The sequence below is a fragment of the Corythoichthys intestinalis genome, chromosome 9 (genome assembly GCF_030265065.1).
Source record: "Corythoichthys intestinalis isolate RoL2023-P3 chromosome 9, ASM3026506v1, whole genome shotgun sequence".
Lineage (NCBI taxonomy): Eukaryota > Metazoa > Chordata > Actinopteri > Syngnathiformes > Syngnathidae > Corythoichthys > Corythoichthys intestinalis.
Genome location: NC_080403.1, coordinates 1,674,011 through 1,691,400, shown reverse-complemented (window position 1 = coordinate 1,691,400; position 17,390 = coordinate 1,674,011). Strand labels below are relative to the sequence as shown.

Genomic DNA, 17,390 nt, shown 5'->3' with positions numbered 1-17,390 from the left:
AAAAAAAAATCATTGAATTCCGGCGAGAGAAAAAAAATAAAGGAAGCAGAAATAAACCGAGGTGGGAAGAGCAGCCAAATATTTTACTCAAGTAAGAATAGCGTTACTTCCAAAAAATATTATTCAAGTAAAAGTTGACATCCAAAAAATGTACTGAAGTACAAATAAAAAAGTATTTGCTGAAAAGAATACTCAAGTAATGAATAAAATTGTGAGTGACTGCTTAGAATTTGTTTGATTTTTTTAATGGAATTTTTTCTCAACACAAACGTATCTACATGAACTATTGTTATAATGATACCGTACAAAACCCCATTATATAAACACATAAAGCAAAAGGGGGAAAAAAAAAAATCATCGAATTCCGGCAAGAGGAAAAAAACTACTCTTAGAAGTACATATTTCTCAAAAATTACTCAAGTAAATGTAACCGAGTACAAGTAACACATTCACTACCCACCTCTGGATATGAAGTATCATTCGTTCAAAAAGCATGAGTGCCCTCTAATGGAGAAAAAACATACACTTCCTATTTGGAAGTTAAAAAGGATCATATCTCTGGTTTTCCGTGGTCAATCGGTGCCAAATCAAAACTAGGACAGAGGTTGAAATCTGTGTTTTGAGTCATGTTGACGGCAGCTCTCTATATCAAATACATCATTTTTAACAGTTCTTTTAAGATGCCTCATGATTGAACAGGCCGGCGTGATCATAAAATGGCAAGTTTGAATCTGATTGTATAACAACTAGTGTAGCCCAAAGTATTGTTGTAAGAGTAGTGTTTCTTCTTCACAAATCTACTCAAGTAAAAGTTAAAAGTAAGGCTTAGTAAAACAACTCTTAACAAGTTACTCAAGTGAATGTAACTGAGTAAATGTTACGCGTTATTACCCACCTCTGCCAAAATCTTCCATTAGAATAGTGTCTATGTTAGCTAACTGGCTGCCATGCTACACATCCTATTCATTTTGACTGGATTGGATGTCTAGCGCCGTCAATGGCACTGAAATTAGAGCATTCACAGCCAGTCTTCCCTGTTTTGTGGACATTTACAGGTCACTTCATGATCATTTTAGGGCTTTACAGGTTACTTCCTGTTCATTTTGAGTCACTTTCAATTTATTTGGGGACATTCTCCAGTCACTTCCTGTTAAGCAACCCAAAATGAACAAGAAGTGTCGCGTAAATGCCCCAAAATGAACATGAAGTGACCGAAAATCAACACGAAATTACTTGAAAAGCCTTAAAATGAATTCCCTGCCTTCATTGGCTGCCACTGACAGCCAGAGACATCCAATCTATTTGAAGTGGGAGGGATTCGCAGCAAATGAAAGAACGAACATTCGTTTTCGTTCATTAGCTGCCGCCCTCCCACTTCAAACGGATAGGACATCTACAAGTGATAAACTCATTCCAATTGACACCTGAAGGATGAAAATGGCTTATTTTTCAGTTTATTAGTTGTTGTTGTTGTTGTTGTTTTTTTTTTTTACAAACAAACAAATGTTCATACAACAGAAGTAGTTGCGAGTTCAGTTGTAAAGAAAAGAGCATTTACCAGTTTGTGACTGTAAAGTGGTCCTTCATTGGATAGTCTAGGTGAGCACTGTGATTAAATCAATGTTTCAGAATCACATAGTTGTATGTGTATGTCCCTCTTCAAACGCACCCTTCCTTAGAGCCGAGCCGCATAGTTCGTGCACCTGAACACCAGTCTGCCGTCAGAGGTTCCACAGCTCGTTTTGACTGTAAAGTGAAGTTTGACCCCAGCTTGCCTGTCACTGTGGCTTGGACAAAGGATGACAAGCCCCTCTATCTCGGCTGGAGGTAACAGCACCTTAGTTGGCCTAAAATGGTCTAGCGTAGACGAAACAAATACATAGACAAGCAGTTGAGTAATTTCAGTTATTGTACCACGTTTCCTCATAAAGTGGTGGAAAATTTACTCAACTGCAGAATACCCAGCATTTCTTAGTTAGGAGTCCAAATTTTCTTTGTCTTGTCCTATATTTTTGTACTACTTATACTGATTGTATGGATAAAATGTTTTTGAAAATATGTTACGGATGATACTGTTTTCCATAATTTACCAATTGTGATGATAAAATAAAGAACCAGAATAATTACTTTAACTGCATATTTCATTATCGTCTCTAACACAGATGATAATGATGTGCCAATTATTTGACGTGAAGCGTGAACGACACCTAGTGGTTAAATAGAAAATTGTCTGTTACAGCCCCACAGTTAGAGGAAATATGCTAAAATTATACAATTCTATTCTAACACACTCTAGCATTGTATTCCACATATTTTCCCCACTTGACCCATGCAAAAAGATGTTCTTAAATATGTTATACACTTTTTGGATGAACAGCAAACCATAATTGAAGACGGTAGGTATGCGATGTAATGATATATCGTTTTTCATTGTCTACCAGGCTGAGGAAAGATGAGGAATCACTGACCATCCCTAACATCAACGAAGGGGATGAGGGAACTTACACTTGTACTGTTAAAACAGAGATTGACCAGGACTCAGCTTCGGCACGTCTCACTGTCTTAGGTACATTCTTGAATAAAAGTGCTGAAAGACAGCATTTAGACTCAGTTTTAGGGACTACATTCAAAGCGTACTGTTAACAATTTCCACATGGACGCACACACACACAAACAAAAGCCTTTTCTCTTGTCTGTTGCATGTTTATCATGCATGGTGCTAATACTGTTACAAACTAATGACATTTTATGTACTGTACTTTAATTTTCCTTTATCTTTGCATGCATGCTCATTAAACAAAATATTCTGTGTGCTTTGCTAAATCTGTTAATTAATTGATAACTTGTGTGTCTTAGACCTGCTTTTTTACATTTGATACATTTGCTGTGATTGTTGTATTTTACCCCAATGAATAAAAATCTGTATATTCAGAGCATACAGAGTGGTACCTCTACTTACGAAATTAATTGGTAATTCTGTAAGTATAGACTCGTCTTCCATGTACAGTGGTATGAAAAAGTATCTGAAGCTTTTGGAATTTCTCACATTTCTGCATTAAATCATCATCAAATGTGATCTGATCTTTGTCAAAATCACACAGATGAAAAAAACAGTGTCTGCTTTAACTAAACCACCCAAACATTTATAGGTTTTCAAATTTTAATGAAGATAGTATGTAAACAATGACAGAAGGGGGAAAACTAAGTCAGTGAACAATCAAATTTAATATTTTGCGGCCACCCATTTGGCAGCAACAACTTAACCAGACGCTTCTTATAGCTGCAGATCAGTCTGGCTCATTGATCAGGACTAATCCTGGGCCATTCTTCTCTACAAAACTGCTGTAGTTAAGTCAGATTCCTGGGAGGTCTGGCATGAATCGTTGTCTTTAGGTCATGCCACGGCATCTAATTGGGGTTCAAGTCTGGACTTTGACTTGGCCACTCCAGAATGTGTATTTTGATCTTCTGAAACCATTCTGAAGTTAATTTACCTCTGTGTTTTGGATCATTGTCTTGTTGCGACATCGATCCTCTTTTTAGCTTCAACTGTTTGACAGATGGCCTCAGGTTTTCCTGCAAAACATCCTGATGAACTTTTGAATTCATTCTTTTATTAATGATTGCAAGTTGTCCAGGCCCTGAGGCAGCAAAACAGCCCCAAATCATGATGCTTTCTCCACAATTCTTCACGGTGGGGATGAGGTGTTGATGTTGGTGAGCTGTTCCATTTTTCCTCCACACATGACATTGTGTGTTACTCCCAAACAATTCAACTTTGGTTTCATCAGTCCACAAAATATTTTTCCAAAACTTCTGTGGAGTGACCGTGTGCCTTTTTGCGAACATTAAACAGGCAACAATGATTTTTTTTTAGACAGCAGTGGCTTACTCTGTGGAGTCCTCCCATAAACACCATTCCTGCCCATAGTTTTACATATAGTTGATGTGTGCACAGAGATATTGGACTCTGCCAGTGATTTCTGTAAGTCTTTAGGAGACACTCTAGGGTTCTTTTTTAACTCTCTGAGTATTCTGCGCTGAACTCTTGGCGTCATCTTTGGTGGACGGCCACTCCTTGGGAGAGAAGCAACAGTCCCAAAATCTTTCCATTTGTTGACAATTTCTCTGACCGGCGATTGATGAACATCCAGACTTTTAGAGATGGTTTTATATCCTTTCCCAGCTTTATACAAATCAACAATCCTTGGTCGCTGGTCTTAAGATAACTCTTTTGGCCAAGCCATGATGCACATCAGACAATGCTTCTCAACAAGACAATTCTTACCAGGTGTGTGTTTTATAGTGGGCAGAGCAGCTTTAAACCACTCATCAGTGATTAGGCACACACATGACTTAAATTATTTGGTAAAAATTGGTTTCAATTGCTGTTTAAGTCTCCTTAGGTAGAGGGTTCGCTTACTTATCCCCCCCTTTCTGTCATTGTTTCCACGCTATCTTCATTAAAATAAAAATTTTAAAAAACTATAAATGTTTAGGTGGTTTTAGTTAAAGCAGAAACTGTTCTGTCATCTGTGTGATTTTGACAAAGATAAGATCACATTTGATGGTGTTTTTATGCAGATATGTGAGAAATTCCAAAAGGTTCAGATACTTTTTCATGCCACTGTAAATGCCCTAATCCGTTCCAAGCCTCCCAAAATTCCTACATAAATCTTATATCATGCATACAAATGCATCAAAACATGCAACAAATACTTGTTAAAAATATATAATTGCGCAATAAACATAAAATCAGAGTTGTGCATCATGTAAAAACCCAAGAATAAAGACTAAAAATTAATACACTCATGTAAAGCTGTCGGAACATAAGAGGCAAATGAAGAGGATGCTGGGATACACACATACACATACGGTAGATATCCTTCTTAGCCAACTGGATGCCAGGAATGCCAGGCAATAGCCAATGGCTGAGCAGCTATAAGTATGTTAACTTCAGTAAACTCTGGGAGCTGTGAGTACCAGCCATACTGTATTTTAGCCTTTCGTAACCTGAAATTTCTTTCGTAACAAGAAGCAATATTTTCCCGTTGAGGCAAGTCTTAACCTGAAAATTCTGTATGTAAAGACATTTGTAAGTAGAGGTATCACTGTACTATGTATAGTGTATGAGTGTATGAGGGGAAACAAATCCTCTGGTTAAACGAAAATGTTTGACAGATTATAGACGGGGCGCAATTTCAAAAAGACCAAATACAGTTTCTGGTATTGATTGAAAAATCATCTATTCAAATGTCTCAAATGTAACGCGTATCTCAAACTAATGCCAAATTTCATTTACTGTGTGCCAAATCACTTTGGTAAATAACAACTAACAACTATACCCATTTCCTGACTCCTGACCCGCCTTACAGAAGAAGCCTCCCTCAACCCCTCAGTTTCTAGTGCCTTGCCTCCAGGTAACATACATTTCGAGTGAATTTTCTTCCCTTTCTTGTGTTTCATCACTACTCTGCCTTATTTGATCTGCTTTACTATTCACATGTACTTCTTTCAAAGTCTAAGGATTATGATTAAATTCACAGATTTTGAAGTGACGATATTATGGATTACTTTTTTTTTTTGTTCAAATTAATATCTCAGTTAGCCATTCCTTTGCACAATAATTTTGGCTAAGAACAGACTTCACTATCAGTTGACGGAAATCGGGGCCGATCCGTAGGGGGCCTATTATCCAAAATTTAAAATTAAACTATTTTAAAAACCAAATCCGCTAGCAACCTAAAACCAAAACAGAAACCTCCCTTAGACATATATGAGTCTCCATGAGCAGGGACATAAAAAAATTCAAAGTCGTTCCCTAATAAAATCCCGATTTTTTTTTTTAAATACAAGTACAACAAAACTTAAAATTGCTATAAAATTCTCAAACTTTACACTAGTTGCACAAAAAAATCACCAAATGCAGAGAAAATCAACTGTATTTTCAAGATCAATAGGATTGTTTAACATTTATAAGTTCTTTGGCCAAAAATAGCAATTTAACTTTTAAAAATTTTTAATTTTTTGTTTTCAACAGCTAATAAATCACTCAATTTTCACATCAGAAACTTAATACTAGAGGAAAGCATGCAGAATCGTCTTAATTTTACTCAACAAAAGCAAAATATGCATTTTTCTATAAACAATCAGAACTTATTGAAGTTGAATTCCGCTATTGTGTAGAGATACAAAATCCAACATAGGGACCGTCACAAAAAGCTTTTTAAGTAGAAAACTCTTGCAAATAAATGCTTAAATCGCAGAATGTCTATAGATGTGAACGTAAAACAGTCGAGATTCTTGGTTAAAAGCAAAAAACGGGCGGTCATTGTTCATTTTATGTAAATATTTCAAGCCAAAGTTACGGTACTGTTTAATCCAACGTGGCGGCCGTCACAGAACAAAGAGCTTTTTAAGTTGAAAATTCTTGCAAATAAATGCTTAAATTGCAGAATTTCTGTAGATATGAACGTGAAATAGTCTTGACTCTTGGTTAAAAGCAAAAAAACGGGTGGTTATCATTCATTTATACGTAAATATTTCAAGCTAAAGTTAGGCTAATTTTTTTCATTCATTTCATTGTGTTCACAACGTTTCAAAGTGCATGCATGGTGCGAAAAATAATTACCTTGAATCCTCGACCAAATCACTCTTGAGACACTCCTGCCTGCTTGTATGCAGTACAACCTTCGTCCTATTTCCACCTAAATCCGGCGTTAGAACGCAGCGTGTGTTTGAGTTTATCACAGTGAATAGTGAAAGCCACCTCAACGCTCTATGGGTCGGCCCCCTACTGGAAGGCGTGGAGCAAAGCCTGTGGGTTGTCTTATCAACTGATGGTGGATCTATGGGCTAAGCTATTTCTATTATTTGAGGATATCCACTGGCTTTGTTCAAATCAAATAATTCATATAGTACTTATGAAATGTGCATTAGGATCTTATTTCCTTGCAGACCGTCCAGACCCTCCCATGGATCTAGAGCTGTCAGATCCTGCTGCCCGTAGTGTTCGCCTCACCTGGATCCCTGGAAATGACCACAGAAGCCCTGTTACAGGTCATTATATACAAACTCACACGCACAAAGGGGCAGAAGTGGGGAGAGTAGCCAAAAGTTTTACTCAAGTAAGAGTAGCGTTACTTCAAAATAATATTACTCAAATAAGAGTAAAAGTAGTCATCCAAAAAAATTACTCAAGTAAATGTAAAAAAGTATCCAGTAAAATGAATACTCAAGTAAATGGTAACATTTTGAGTAACTTCTTATTTTTGGTTTTTTAACCATATGAACTGTTTTTATAATGACACTGTACAATAACCCATTACATAACCACATTAAGCCAAAGAAATAATTAAAAAAAAAAAAAAAAATCCTTAAATTAAAGAGAGGGGAAAAAAGTAATGAAGTATTATTCATCCAAAGAGCATGAGTGTCCTGCCCTCTAGTGGAGAAAATAGTTCTTAGTTTAAATAGTGAAGACTGTAGTTCCTTCTTAGTTACTATTATGTCTCATATCTCCGGTTTTCCGTGGTCCATTGGTCCCAAATAAAAAAAGCTTTAAATCCGCGCTTTCAATTCATGTAGAGGGCAGCGCCCTTTGTCAAATACTTCATTTGTTACGGTGCTTTAAAGATTGAACAGGCTTGCGTGATCATACAACCCCTATCAAAAAGTATGGAATCACCAGTCTCGGATGAGCAATCACTCAGACATTTTATCATGTAGAACAAACTCAGATAAAAAGCTTGAAAAATAATGAATTAGTTTATAAGTGCAACTCTTCAGCATTCAGAAACACTAAAAGAAATGAATAAAACACATTGTTGTGGTCCGTAAATGTTACTTTTATAGAGCAAGTGCAGGGAAATATTTATATATGGAATCACTCCATTCTGAGGGAAAAAATATGGAATCATGAGAAACAAACAAAGCAATAACAATCAAAACACATCTCTAGTATTTAGTAGCACCACCTCTGGCTTTTATGACAGCATGCAATCTCTGAGGCATGGACTTGATGAGTATTCTTCATCAATTTGGTGCCAACTGTCCTTGACTCCAGTTGCCTGATCATCCTTGTAGGTCGGAGCCTTGCTGTGGACCATTTTTTTCAATTTCCACCTCAGGTTTTCAATAGGGTTGAGATCTGGGCTATTTGCAGGCCATGACATTGACTGGATGAGTCTTTCTCCAAGGAATGCTTTAACAGTTTTAGCTCTGTGGCATGTTGCATTGTCATCTTGGAAAATGACAAACATATTTTCAATTGAAGGGATAAGAAAGTTGTCTAAAATTTCAATGTAAACTTGTGCATTTATTGAAGATTTAACCACAGCCATTTCCCCAGTGCCTTCGCCTGACATGCAGCCCCATATCATCAAGGACTGAGGGAATTTTGATGTTTTCTTCAGGCAGTCATCTTTGTAAATCTCACTGGAACAGCATCAAACAAAAGTTCCAGCATCATCACCTTGTCGAATGCAGATTCTTGACTCTTGACAAGGTGATGATGTAGGTGACTGCAAGCTGTCATAAAAACCAGATGTGGTGCTACTAAATACGAGAGATGGTTTTGATTGTTATTTCTTTGTTTGTTTCTCATGATTCCATATTTTTTCCCCCTCAGAATGGAGTGATTCCATATATATTTCTCTGCACTTGCTCTATAAAAGTAACATTTGCTGACCACCACAATGTTTTTCATTCATTTCTTTTAGTGCTTCTGAATGCTAAAGAGTTGCACTTTTTAACTAATTCATTTTTTTCCCCAAGCTTTTTATCTGAGTTTGTTCTACATGATAAAATGTCTGAGTGATTGCTCGTCCGAGACTGGTGATTCCATACTTTTTGTTACGGGTTGTAGAACAGCAAGCTTGCGTATGATTGGTCTAATGAAGTCATGTGATTATTGTTGCGACATCTCATTTGTTAAATTAGTAGCGCTACTCTTGGCAATAGCATTGCGAGCAAAAAGATAACAAATCTAATATGTAGAATAAAGAGGAAAAATGTAACGACTCTTGTGTAGCCCAAAGTAGCGGAGTAAGAGTAGCGTTTTTTTCTTCACAAATCATCTCAAGTAAAAGTAAAAAGTATGGCTTAGTAAAACTACTCTTAGACTTTTTTTCCCCAAAAAGTTACTCAAGTAAATGTAACGGAGTACATGAAACGCTCAAAAAGTTACTCAAGTAAATGTAACGGAGTACATGTAACTCGTTACTACCCCCTTCTGCAAAGGGGTTTTATAGGGGTTTTTTATAGTTTATTGATTCAGAAAGTATTACGTATTATGTATTTTTTCCATTGATGGTATGCAGAAAAAAAAAAAAAATCACTGACTGACTCACTACTAACTGCATGAAATTGTTAAGTGGTTTAGAGTAGAGTTGTCCTCATCTTACATTTTTGCATCTGAGTTCGAGTCATCTGATTTTGAGGATCTGCCAGTACAGAGTACTGATCCGACACTTCGGCAATTTATTCATTTATCTTTTTAATTTATTACAAAACCAAAAAACAAAAACCTTTTTTTTTTTTAAAAATTTCTTTTAACAATATCCCATATAAAAAATATTTTTAAAAAATGATCTTTTTCAACTGATGTTGGTCTTAAATAAATTTGCCTTGCCTTGCCTTCTAAAAATGTTGCCTTAGTTATATACTAGTATATGTAATATATTATTTTTGTTTCTTTTGATGATAACCTTATACAGAGGTACCTCTACATACGAATTTAATTCCTTCTATGACCTGGTTTGTTAGTCGAAATGGTCATATGTCGACCGGGATTTTCCAATAAGAATACATTATAATTCGATTAATTCGTTCCACAACCCAAAAACCTACACTAAATCCTTCATAAATCCTGTAGGTACAATTAGTAATAGCAATTACACATAGCAAAACAAATAAGTTATAAATACAAATCGGAAAAATAATAGAATAATAACAATACTGACAATGTAATGAATCGGGTTCTAATGTAGCGGTTGTGTTTTGCATGCTGTTCCTGAACGCACTGTGTGACACACGAGAGTAGGGCTGCAATTTAGGATTAGTTTTATAATCGATTAGTCGGACAATTAATTATACGATTAATTGATTAATCGGATAAATGTCACTTATTTCAATTACTTTCGTAATTTAACTTGAGGTTGTTTTAGGCATGTTGTAAGTAACAATGACGACAAAATGGATGACTATTTCCTTCAAAAATAATATTTTGTTACAGCTTCCTGACTTAGTAGTCTACATCTGTAATGTGTTAAGTACCGTATTTTCCGCACTATAGGGCACATCGGAGTATAAGGAGCACCATCAGTGCATGACCTATTTTAAAACCGCTTTCATATATAGTGTGCACTACATTAGGCGCAGTAGTAGTAGTAGTAGCAGTAGTAGTAGTAGTAGTAATAGTAGTAGTAGTAGTAGTAGTACTAGTAGTATTTTAAGTTGCGTTATGTATCCACTAGATGGTGCTGCGCCAAAGGGAATGTCATGCCATGCCATACCAATATGATCCATATATAAGGCGCATCAGATTATAAGGCACACTGTCTACATTTGAGAAAATTAAAGGCTTTTAGGTGCGCCTTATACGGAACATAAAACTTTACATAAAACATAAATGTTTTTAATAAAAGTTCAGAGGAAAAAAAAAACATGGAAAGAATTTCTTAGTATACAAATCAGACAAAAGTCCTGTTCATTCAAATAAAAAAGTTCTGCTGATTGACATTTTTTATCTTGTGGGCAAAACGCTGCTACAAATTGTGTCAATGACTGATTTTTCTTGAAACAAACAAAACGACAAAATTGAATAAGGAGGAGGCAGACTATCATGAATCAGCTTTCTTTATCAAAAAGTTGTTCATAAATGCAATCCAAATCCAATTTCAAAGCACACTTTTGTATTGACAAGTTACAGTTTGAAATGGGATTCTGTGTTGAAAGGAGACTTAAAGCTGTTATATGAATGGGTTTATGTGTGTGATTTCTTTATCAAAAGAAATGAGACAACTTTACTATCTAACAAGTACTCAAGTGCTAATATGTTTATCCAAAACACAATACAAACAGACACTTAAGTCACTGATTAGCATGATCGCTAACTAGCTGAGTGCTCCTTACTAAGTACTAAAGTCTCATCAACAAAGAATACAAACAATACAATTAGCTTCATTTACTCACCTCCGATGGACGTAAACTGATCTAACAACACACAAGACAATCCAACTCGTGCACTTCTTAACATTACTGATTCAGCAACCAAACTTGATTGAGGCAGTGAACTCTCTCTCTCTTGCTCTAATCACTGGCGCACGCACAGCCTCACATTACACACAAACCCCTGGACCCAAACAGGACTGCTCATTGCTGCCAGCAAAAATCGATAATCAAACTCTTTGGCAACAATCTATTGACTTTGCTAATGAGCAATTTAAAGGCGTAAGTAAAAAAAAAATAAAAATATGAGTGGAATAATTTTGACTGAGACTGGGAGTGATCGGGGGGAGCAAGATACTGAACCCCACGTTGCTCCTGGTGCTGCGTCACCAGTAGGTGGATGGCGAGATAGTGTAAAGCGCTTTGAGCGCCTTGAAAGGTGGAAAAGCGCTATATAAGTAAACCATTTACCATTTCTCGTGATGGTGCCCCCTGTCGGCTTGTGTCCATATGCGGCGCATTCGCTGCTCAACGTCTAGTTGTGCTTTTGTTAATCACAGTTCAGTTGTATTTAACTTTGAAGAAACATACATTTCCAATGAATATATTAGAATGTTTTGTTTATGTTTTAAAATCAAATTTTTATTAGATTTTATGTATAATACGTTTGGAATCAATATTTAAGACTAACTGTTCTTTGTTTAAATTTACTCTAAGAGTATTTGAGTATATCTAGGAGTGAAAAAATGAACACTGCAAAGGAACTGTAGTTCAATGTCGGTCAATCTGGTGGTGTATGCGATCCAAATGTATTTGTATCCGGTACTTGTCAAAGGTTTGAGAGTATACAAAACAATAAAACATAACAAATCCACAAACAAACCAACAATGGCAATTAAAACAGTAGCTTTTGCCCTGAAGTTCACACATGGCAGCTATTAAGAAAACTTTTCTTACAAGTAGAATAACTACCAAAGTTGAGATGAGGTCTGCAATCCATGAAGTACAAGTACATTATTTGGAATATCTTCTGAAAAATATGTGTGAATCTGTAAATTTCCATTTTTTCTGAATAGATGATGAAGTGCTAAAAATGATGAGCTGACAGTATATATGCATGTTTTCAGTCTTTTCATTTTTGGTTTTTTGCTTGGACCTTCACAGAGTTTTTGGTCCAGTTTGAGGAAGACCGCTGGGAACCAGGTAGATGGCAGGATCTGGCCACCTATCCTGGGGACCTCAACTCTGTCATTCTACAGCTCGCTCCCTTTGTAAACTACCAGTTCAGAGTTGTGGCCATTAATGCAGTGGGCAGAAGTGATGCGAGCCAACCCTCACCAAAATACCAGACCAGTAGTGCTGGTGAGTAGCATATTTCTTGGAATAGATGCCAGCTAAACACAATACAATATAATATTACTCAACAAGGAAAAGCTGTGAACGACCACAAATCACCTCTTACTTGTTGCATATGTATATTTCCACATATAGCTCCTGATGTCATACCCAGAGGCCTCCGGGGCTGGGGCTCAGAGAAAGACAACATGGAAATCATTTGGGAGGTAAGTTATATGCATACAGGCGTTAACAATACATCCTGTAAAGGAATAGACAACAATTTTATCACATCCATCCCATCCCATACAAAAAAAAATGCATTTACATTCAATTCACAGAATTTTTGTTTGTTTCTTCAGCCCCTGCTTGATCTTGAGAAAAATGGGCCCAATTTACACTACAGCGTTTGGTGGAGACGGAAAGACTTGGATAAGGAGTGGAACAACGTGACCGTAATGGGGACCAAACATGTTGTCCACAACACAGACACCTATGTGCCCTATGAGATCAAAATCCAGGCAAGGAATGATGTTGGAGCAGGACCAGAGTCTAATGCAATCATTGGATACTCAGGAGAAGACCGTAAGTAGATTCACATTTAGAGCCGTATTTTCGTACAGCGTCTAAATCTAGACCAAAATGAGTCTGTGCTAAGCAGAGAGTTGTTCTAGAAGCAGATTTTTGCCATTTTGTGGGCAGGTGCATGCCTGCAATTTAAAAAGAGGGCAGGATGTACTGTCTGTAGACTTGAACATCGGAGTAGTTTGGAGTTTAACCAAGCAAACATTAGGAAACATCAGGGAAGTTCAATTTTGAACAGCAAGACAAGTAGCAATCAATACCTCAAATAAGAGAACAAATCAAACCCAGCAAAACATTGCCTGCTTCGAAGACTTTACAAACAAGATATATATCAAGGGTACAAATGGTGTGATCCAGTCAAGTGCTGTGATCACGCAGAAGTACAATGAAAACACACAAGTCAAGGGTTTATATGCTTGTTCAAAGGGCGTTGCTTACTATGAAACTATACCTACTATGAAAGCAAAAATGAAACTTATTACAGCCCAACTCTGGTGATTTTCGACAGAAAAACATCCTGAGTTATGGCCTTGGAAACTAGCGCTAGCTGGTAAAAGAGGGAGTAAAATCAGATAAGGCAGTTGACAGAAACTCTTTGTATTAAGTTCAAATAAAAACATGTGATTACAGTGTCACAAATGAATATAATATGACAGCAGTCGTGTGTTTTATAAGCATGAATATTGAGTATTTGAATGCATACATGTGCATTTGTTGAGGCTTAGTCCAATGTTTTTATCGCATGACCAGTTCCTGTTTTTGTCACATGTTTTCCTCGCGACCTTTACACCCCCTCTGCCAGTTGCTGTTTAATCCAGATGGGAGCCACATCACTTGGCTTCGTCGCGCTACGACTCGGGCTATTCGTTACACTAGAAAATAGCCACATATCTTATTTTAAGGAGTAGGAGAGGTTGGCATAGCCTTGTATAGAGGTTTACTAGTTTCGGTGAGAATGGACGAGTTTTTGTTGTTGTGAACTAAAGTTTCACACCAACGTACGTCGAGATATCATTAAGCTTAGCAAAAAGTCTGCAATCCATTTTATCAAGGTATCCCTGGCCAACACGTGTGTGTCTTCCTCCTCCGAACAGCATGCTATCACTATACCAGCACCTCTGCTATAGCACACGTTCAGAGTTAGCTACAAAACGCTCATTACTGCCAGGAATGCACCCTCCCAGGGGGTTTCAGAATCAGCACCTTTCAAGCTAAATTTCTCGAGTCTCCGGGGTCGTAGAACATTTTGGAAGGCGTTTACGTAGTGAAAAGGCACCATATTTTAATTCTGCCTCATCGTTGAAAAAAAAACAAAACAAGAACATCATGATAACGTTTAAAGGTACTGGAAAATTGTTCTTTAAAAGTCTTTAAAAAGTGATTAACGTTGGCCATGAAAGAGGTGTACAAACCCTGTGTATATGTAATTGAGAAGTATGTTGGTGTATAAATATACGTATTGATATACTGTACTATACAGACACTTATCTATCGTGAATAAAAATAAACCAATTTTAGTTCCTACACTCTGTTACTCTTTTATGTCATCAGAACCCATCAGTGCCCCTACTGAGCTGCGTATTTCAAAGGTGGACAGTACCAAAGCAAACATACACTGGAAGCCTGTGGATCAGGTCTCAGTCCGTGGAGAATTCAAGGAGTACAGAGTGAGACAGTCACCAATATAATGACCACAGACATTTCTGGCTGTCTATTCATTATTTGTTCACCTTTGCAATTCCAAACCTTTTTAATCTTCCTTTCTCCCTTCTAGCTGTACTACTGGCGTGAGTCCAGTCATGTCCCTGGCCTGGTGTTCCGTAAGGAGAACAAGACTAAAGGTTTCTATACAACCATGGCTGAGCCATCTGCAATCCTTAGTGATCTGGTGCCCTTTTCACGATACAAGATGTTCATGGTTGTAGCCAACAATCGATATGAGGGTCCACCAAGCAACACTGTTGAATTCAGCACAAAGGAAGGAGGTAATAAATCTATATTTCTAATATATGTTAACTATACTTAAAATGTGTTTTCTTACCATACAGTATGAAGTGGCACGAAAGAAAATGGATAAAAAAAAAAAAAAAGTATAAATCCATAACCTCCACATATGAATATTGTATATTGAACATACATTAGATGTTTTTTTTAACCAGTTAAAAGCATTTAAAGAGCCCATATTATTTTTTTCAACCTTATATAAACTAAATATATGGCCTTGTCCAATGCTTGATTTGTAAATCATAAGGTACCGGAATGCAAAGTACATATGACAGCGGAGGGATGACGGCACGGGGACAGGTCCCGGAACAAATTGTAATAGCCCGAATGGGGAAATAGAAAGGTGAGGAGTGAATGATGGCTTCCTTCATTTTATTGTGGCAACAGTTAAATCACAAAAAACAAAAATAACAGCGGACTGCTGCAACATGTGACCACCAACTTCGCTCTCACGCCGCACTCTTCTCCTCACTTCCCGCTACGTCACCACTCTGCTGTCCGACGGCCCCTCCACAGGCCTGCACACAGTTACGGACATTACAATATGCAGAAAATGGTGCTGAGAACAAAACACAAATGCCCACTTTCCATGCTTTGGGACCTTTTTTTTCTTACTTTTCTTCTTACTTTTCTATGTGCTTTTCTGACTTGTTTTGAACCATCTTCCTTCTTTTTGGAAAAAGACAGTAAATGCAACTGTCTTTTTGGCATATTGAAATACCGTTTTATCCTGGCTGCCTGCTCCCCAGATGCCGCAAATTTCAAGTTTTTTAAAAAAATGTCGGGGCGTGATTTGTTGGTCCAGCTTCTCAGTGCATCAACAAATCTCCGACTCTTTCAAATGACGTTAGATTTTTATAAACAACATGCAATTCTTGGGATTTTTTGTGTGAATGAATTTATGCATATTATTATTTTATTTTATACTGTAAAGTCCTAACTGTGTGTAATATTCTGATATAATGTTTTCCGAGGCACCCTGAAGTGCACACAACGTTACTGTTATTTTGGTCACGTGATGCGGGAGTGCGATAGAGAGGCAAAGGCTCTATCTATCGGTCCGCACAGCCTGCCGAGAGCCCCAAGCTGTGTTCCTACTGTTAGCTCCATGTGTTAATAAAGAAACAAAGTTTTCAGCACGTCGTGTGTTCGATACCTTTGTCAACAAAAAGCTCATAACAAGACACTATGCACGATCAGTTTAAGAGACACTGGGACTGGAGAGCTGTGAGTAGTAGATGGCGATGGGGAGACGAGCGAGAAACAAAAGTTCGCGGTCGAATGTGGCGGCAGTCCGCTATTATTTTGTATATTGTTTTCTTATTGTTGCCACAATAAAGTGGAGAAAGCCATCAACGGATCCTCTCCTTCTTTCCCCCCAACGTTTTTATATTATAATTATTTTATATGCACGAGAGGTGCCGGATCTACCAAAATAAGTCCCGGAACACAGGGAGACCAAAACCAAGAGGTGCCGGAACATGTTCCGGCATGTTCCGGCTCAAATTACCCCCTGGCCTTGTCAATAAAGGCAAAAATGATCCAGTCTAGTGGTTTTTGAATAAATGGTTAAATGAGCAGTTTCGTACGTACGGAATGTTTCTACGTCATAAAGACTGAACTCCCACCTCCAACTTCAAGGTCCTGCTTTCCATCCCTTCACTCATTACCCCAAAGCTACCCTCATGAACTTTGGCTGCAGTCACTTTCTTCTGATTGGTTCAATCTTCTTTTTTGGTTTGTCATACTTCTATGGTGGTCAATGGTCGATGGCAAATCAACTAAAAGGTGTGTTACTATCTCCTCCAATTTGTCAATTTACAACACTTGAATAAGCGCTGCCACATTATACCGAGCCGGCACTGACGTTAAGCCTAAGTCTAAGAAGTCCCCCAACCCTGGTTTTGCCTTGACATATAACTCCTGCAGCAGAGCCTACATTAGAGATGGAATTAGTTTATTCACGATGAGCAAAGTTATACTCGTGCAGTGGCGGTTCTACGATTTTCTGAAACAGGGGCCAAGAAGCGTCCCCATGTAACCCTCAGGGGCCAAGTGTCGCTGCCATCTTTGTACATTATTTGTTTTGCTCAACAAACAATTATCCTTCATGAGGCAGTAAAAACATCTGGTAAGAACTGGTAAAAACCAGTCAAGTTTGCAATAATTCACATTTAATCATGAAAGTATGTAGTAAGTAAGTCATTGTTCAAGTATACAGTGCCTTGCAAAAGTATTCGGCCCCCTTGAACCTTGCAACCTTTCGCCACATTTCAGGCTTCAAACATAAAGATATA

The 17,390-nt window shown here is 37.5% G+C and overlaps 1 protein-coding gene across 16 annotated transcripts in view; it reads left to right on the top strand.

Annotated features, from left to right (window-relative positions):
• nfasca (neurofascin homolog (chicken) a) overlaps window positions 1–17,390 on the top strand; it is a 280,053-nt gene that overhangs the window by 149,816 nt on the left and 112,847 nt on the right. For 13 of the 16 annotated variants that reach the window (XR_009064442.1, XR_009064443.1, XM_057846447.1 and 10 more), the window contains 9 exons: window positions 1,680–1,827; window positions 2,442–2,566; window positions 5,376–5,420; window positions 6,958–7,059; window positions 12,334–12,531; window positions 12,661–12,731; window positions 12,867–13,089; window positions 14,641–14,756; window positions 14,864–15,074. Coding sequence is in view for 14 of the 16 variants with exons in the window: in XM_057846447.1 (XP_057702430.1) it covers window positions 1,680–1,827; window positions 2,442–2,566; window positions 5,376–5,420; window positions 6,958–7,059; window positions 12,334–12,531; window positions 12,661–12,731; window positions 12,867–13,089; window positions 14,641–14,756; window positions 14,864–15,074 (1,239 nt within the window). In the remaining 2 variants the exon portion in view is untranslated. The remainder of the gene's footprint in view (window positions 1–1,679; window positions 1,828–2,441; window positions 2,567–5,375; window positions 5,421–6,957; window positions 7,060–12,333; window positions 12,532–12,660; window positions 12,732–12,866; window positions 13,090–14,640; window positions 14,757–14,863; window positions 15,075–17,390) is intronic. The other 3 variants (XM_057846444.1, XM_057846448.1, XM_057846452.1) reach the window with 3 other exon arrangements.